General features: G+C 50.3%; 1 protein-coding gene across 1 annotated transcript in view; it reads left to right on the forward strand.

The window, feature by feature from the left end:
* The first annotated feature begins 1207 nt into the window (after nt 1-1207).
* The window catches only part of CLMN (calmin), a 40933-nt gene continuing 36402 nt past the window's right edge, over nt 1208-5738 (forward strand). The window contains exons 1-2 of the mRNA XM_023522951.1: nt 1208-1310; nt 4510-4571. Coding sequence (XP_023378719.1) covers nt 1208-1310; nt 4510-4571 — 165 coding nt within the window. The remainder of the gene's footprint in view (nt 1311-4509; nt 4572-5738) is intronic.

Here is a 5738-nt window from a genome sequence, read left to right on the forward strand (position 1 = left end):
ATCGCACGGAATGGGGGCAAGCCTGGGAGTCACATTTGTGTCCCTGTCCTACGGTGTGTGGTGGAGCCCGTGTGCTGGCTCCAGACTGTCCACTCTTCCTTCTATGCCAGCTGCCATTCCCATTGCATTCTCTACTCTGCTTAAAGATGACCAAGGAATTGTGCCCTTTGTCCCTTCTTAGTTGAGACCCAGGTTCTCAAACCGTGCACCGTCGTCACCCACCTAACTGGTTAAAATTGCCTTAGTCCCAGAGACGATAAGTCGTTAGGTCACGGATGGGGTCCAGGAGTAGCATGTTAACTGCTACCCCCGAAGCTCTCAATGTTCGTGATCCGTGGGCCCAGCTTTGAGAAACACCAAGTTGTTTATTGATCATGTTGAAATTGTGCCCAGTAGTATCTGTCTACATGCATTAGCCCTGCACGTGTGTGTGTGTGTGTGTGTGTGTGTGTGTGTGTGTGTGTGTACTTCTGGAAAGATGGTCAGTAAAATGTCATTAGTGCTGACATTGGGGTATAACGAGATTTCGAGAGATTTTAGATATATTTCTCTATGCTTTCCTGTATGGTTTTAATGAATGATTTATAACGAATGTACAATTTTTATACACAGATAAAGCCAACAGGTCTTTCTCATGGGCGGAGAAGAGCAAAAATACTATAGAGGAAATATCCCCTGGGCTGTAGGTTTGAGGGAAAGAAGGCCGCAATGTCAATGCATCTGTTCGAGACCCCCGAGCCGTGTCCCTCTCTCTGTGGCTCCCAACGCCTGCGATGGCCACCGGTGGCCTGGGAAAGAGAGGAATGTCCCACCTTTCATTTTCACATTGTCTGTTTGGGGCAAAGCAGGGGCCAGAGTCCTGCCTGGGGCTTGAGAAGGTAGAGTCGAGCCCAAAAGCTGAGCGTCCCTTGCAGTCCCTACCCCTGGTGTTCCGGGCCCTTCTCCTCCCGAGGTCTGCAGAGCCGGGGATGGTGGTTTTACGGCATTGTTATTACCCTGTTGTTGCCCAGTAAACCCACACCGGGCCCCACAAACGCCGCGTGAGAAGGCCAGACCCTTCCAGAGAATTGGTTTCCTGTGCCTTTACAACGTGATAGGTGCGGTGGAAAAAAGGGGCCATCGGATTTATGGAAACTATATAAAGTTTATGGAGTCTTGGCAGGCCAGAAGTAGAAAGGGCCTGCGGGATGGGGGTGGGCATTTCGGAATGGAGAAAGCCATGAAAGCGTCAGACCTTTGTGTCGAGACACCCGACAAAATAGCCCAAGTTCAGGATATGCTATGGGACTGGACCGTGGCAGCCGGGCAAGGCGGGCCTCGTGGGAGCAGCTGTTGAGGGTGCCTCTCATGGCGTCCCCACTGAATCTTCACATCATGCCTGTAAGGGATGCAGAGTGAGTTAAGGGGAGACTGAGGCAAAGGTTTTTCGAAAGTCATGAACTCGCCCAAGGTCACCCAGCAAATGTGTGGCTGTCACGTGGAGTTCTGGGCCAGGCTAAATTCGCAGCCTCTCTCTCCTGTGTATTGTGTGATGTGTCCCACTTTCGAGTCCAGAAAATACGGTGTCCATACCCGATTTTAGTTTGGGACTCGTCTGTTATTCGTGATCTCGTCTCACGGTCCCCCGGTAACTTCAGTCACCGCCTTCCCTCCTGCGGCTCAGCTATGCTTTTGAAGCTTATTTGTGCTCAGATTCGCCCACTGGCCGTGGCTGGGATGGAAGTGAAGCCTCTCCGATGGTGGCTCTGAATCGGGGCAGGGTTAGAACGTTGTCCTTGCCTTCAAGAGCCCTTTCATGTCCCACTTCTCCCAGGGGACCCTCGGAGGGCCTCGGAGGATACTCTCATGGGGTCTGAAGTCACCTTGTCCCATCTCATCTGCCCTGGAAATATTTAATCCATTTCTCTTCGCATATGTGCTTTGTGATGTCCATGTTTTCTCTTATTTGGCTGTGAATTCTTGGCATGCAGAGTCCGTGGATGCTTAATTCTTTATCTCTGATTTTGTCCACAGGGTCTGGCATAGTTCCTGGTATGTAATAATCACTGAATACGTATCAGCTGGGAGGATGATGGATGGATGGATGGATGAGGCATATATAGACTAAGAGACACCCAGTTCCTCATTTACACCTTTCCGCCCAGTTAAACCCACAGCCTAACTCAGGTTCTCACAGGCTTTCGCTGAATGCACTTCTGTTTCATACTTTGCTCTCTCTGAAGCCATATGGAGAAACCAGCCTGAGTGTTTGAATGTGTGTGTAAATACTTTACAATCCCCATAAACTTGTTTAAAGACAAGTGGGGGTGAAAGTATAAACTGGGGCAGCCTTTTGGGAGGGCAATTTGGAAGTGGCTATTAAAATTTTACATGTGCCTACCACCAAGACCCAGCAGTGCCACTCGTAGTTGTCAAGCGTGAGAAATAGATGCGTACGCTTGTGCACAAAGAACCGCGTACCGGGATGCTCGTACGAGGATGCTCGTTGCTGGACCGCTCAGAACACCGCAAAACGAACGCGGCCATCAGCGGAGGGATGGGGACTAAACTTTTGCCATAACTATGGCAGAAGCTGCAGAGGCAGAAAGGTCTCAAGTGGGGCTTGGGGCAGGGTGCTCTCCAGTCTTCTGGAAAGCTCTGAGACTCTGTAACTCATGGCCCTGAGCCAGTGCACCCCTCCCTACCTCGTTTCTCTCAACTTCTTTCCTTTCTCCCTCCTCTCCCTACCCACAAAACCATTTACTGGAATTAGATATTTAATCCTTATGCCTACTTGCCAGTGACCTTCCTTTACAGAAAAGGAGGAAAATGAGAGAAAAGCAGTCATATAAAGCGTAATTACTGTCTGCTGGCTCTTCAATTAAAAAGATTGAAAGGCACAATATTAAAATTTGATTTATGGGCACCGCTATCTACCCAATAATGAGGCTAAGAGGAAAAAAGAACCACAGTCGTTACAGAAAACTGTAGCCTTTTTTCTCCCCCAGGAGATAAATTGCCTCTCATTTTCTTATTGCTAAAGAAATGTGAAATGATTTTAAGCATCTGTGATGTGTTCTTCCAACATGTTGAAATCCAGAACTTGGTAATTCGGGAGTCATCTGGCACCGACATTTCTTTCTCAGAGACGTAGCCACGGCTCGAGCTGGGGGGGCTGCTGCCAGGTCCCCCCAGCACCCAGCCCCGGCGCTGGCACCGCCACCCATCACGGAAGCTCCCTGCGGGCCCCAGGGCACCAAGCCGGCTCAAGCCGCAGAGCTCAGGAGGGAGCGGGAAAAGCACAGAATCCAAGCCCGAAGTTTACTGCTTCCTCGCTGTTCGGCCCTCAGTTTCTCCGTCTGTACATTGGAGCAATAACCGCAGCACTGTGTGACCTCGGGCAGGTGCCCCAGTTTCCCATCCGAGGGTGGCGGCGAGAATTAAATTAGTGAATGCAGGTAACGTGCCTAGATGGGTACCTGCCACACAGAGTGCTCGGGGCCTGTTTTTGACTCATCATCAGTTCTACTGCAGGTGTCTTTGCCGTAATTGGAAGAACTAAGATTCAAACCCAAACGTTCCCTTTCCAGGACACTGATGCGGGGTCGGGGATGGGTTGGCGGACAGACCCGAGGATGATGTCCACCTCTGCCTCTCTCTGGCAGGTGCCCTGGGCAAGTCATGGTACCTCTTTGAGCCCCATTTTGTTCATCTGTAAAGTAATAATTTCTACTCCGCAGGCGGTGTTGTCGGGTTTAAAGATTAATGGAAACAAAGTGTCCGAGACGCAGTTAGTGCTGGGTAGATGGCCGTACCCTTGAAAAGGAAAAATCTTTCCTGAGAAAGCTGTTTGGGAAGTGCTGTCCCCTGGAAGAACGGGTCCGTGTCTGGTTTGCATCCTGGGCCTCGGCGGCTTTGTGGCAGACACCCACAGATCTCTCCCTTCCTGGAGGGTGTCAAGTGCCTCCTGACTCTAAAAATAATAGCGGCCAAGGGGACAAAAATGAGCAACCATTGTGCCAGGACCTGTGCTGAGTTGACGTGTAGGATGGCAGGTATCTGGCGGCAGCCTGGAAGTGGGCACATCAGACACGGGGACAGGGACTGGCCCCGAGGACAGGAAGCTGGGAGATGACAGGGTTGAATCCGACCCAAGAGTTGGTCAAACCCTTTCCGCCACGTTCTGGCACATTCCGGAGACCCCAGGTGTGCCGCACCTTCGCCTGTGGTTCTACTTGGTATCTTTCCATTTGACTCTTCTTAGGCTGGAGAGTCAAATGCCCAAATGCTCACGTTAGGTGTGTACAACGTTTTGTTCGATGTGCCTGAATTTGTGGGTATTTAATCTATTTCAGATGCTTGGGAGTGGGGATAACGGATTCCAGGTGCCACGCAGCCCCTTGCCATCCCTTCTCCTGTTCCCCCGTGGGACCCTCCGTGGCTCTGTCTCCATCTCCAGAATTCCCCTTGGCAAGCGGGATTTTGCATGTTTCTTTTTCGCCCAGCTGATGGTGTTTTTTTTGTTTTCAGTTGAGAGGGAGAATGTGCAGAAGAGGACCTTCACTCGGTGGATAAATCTACATCTGGAGAAGGTAAGCAGGGCATGAGGGTTTTTGGTAGCTGCTGGGCACCTCCGTAACAGAGGGTGTAGTGCAGTCGTGCAGTGAGGGGAAGGGCCGGGCTGTTTTCTGGCGTCGTTGTTATTGTGGTTATGTGTTCATTCATTCGTTTAAACATCCATTGAGTGCCTTCTCACTGCCGGTATCAAGCTCAGTGCCGGAGACACAGAGGTGAGTAAGGCACAGTTATGTCCCCTTGGGGTCGTCAGTCTAGTTGGGGATGGAGAAGTCTGTCTTTAAACAGGAATGATGAACAAAAGTTCAAAGACATTCATCATTGAACAGCCCAAACACTTCTGTGGGCAGGGGGCAGGGAGAATCTTGACTTCCAGAAGGGGGTGGGGGCAGCTCTCATTAAGGGCCATTTGTAGGTATTTATTCTGATTTATGCAAGAACCCTTGCCACCTTCGACAAAGCCAGATCCCCTTGTGAATCACATAATGACGCTATTGATCAGCAACATTACCGGCCTGTTTTGGTGCACCGGGCATCCTGCTTAATGCATCACATGCCTCCTTTAATCCCTATGATGACGTCATTACCCGGCCCCCTCCTGTTGTGAATAAGGAAATAGGCTTAATGGCTTCCTGCAACCCCACAACCAACAAGGAAGCTCTTTCCGTGGCTTCTCCTGCAGAGTTAACTTCGTGACCCTTCTTTTTTCTCCTTCTTCTTTCTAATATTCTCTGGCCAGGTAGTTTTGAATTGCATTTTGTCTGCAAGCTTCTCAGGCAAGCACCCTCTGAAACAAAAACAGCCTAACCAGCTCCTCCAGGGGAGCAGACCAAAGGATGAGCGGCAGAGGGGCAGGGATGTAGGGATGCCAAGTGATGAACGGCTCAAGTGCAACATCCCAGGCCTCCTTACCCGCCAGGTTAACCCCTGACCTGCAGTGGAACATTCTGCATTGCCTGGGGCTACAGGTGGGGCGGTGGGGGGGGGGATTCTTTTTCACTTTATAAGAAAGCTGACTTATCAAGATTTCATTTCACTCGCTTCGATTCTCGCTTCTGAAATTCCACTCTGTGGTTCTCCAAATAGACCCAGCCAGCCTTCTCATTTCTTTTTAGACCTTGCGGTATTCAAGTGCCCCACTTTAGTTAGCGTAGGTGTGTTTTCTCCTGTCCTCTTAAAAGTTA

The sequence above is a fragment of the Pteropus vampyrus genome, unplaced genomic scaffold, assembly GCF_000151845.1.
Source record: "Pteropus vampyrus isolate Shadow unplaced genomic scaffold, Pvam_2.0 Scaffold367, whole genome shotgun sequence".
Classification (NCBI taxonomy): domain Eukaryota; kingdom Metazoa; phylum Chordata; class Mammalia; order Chiroptera; family Pteropodidae; genus Pteropus; species Pteropus vampyrus.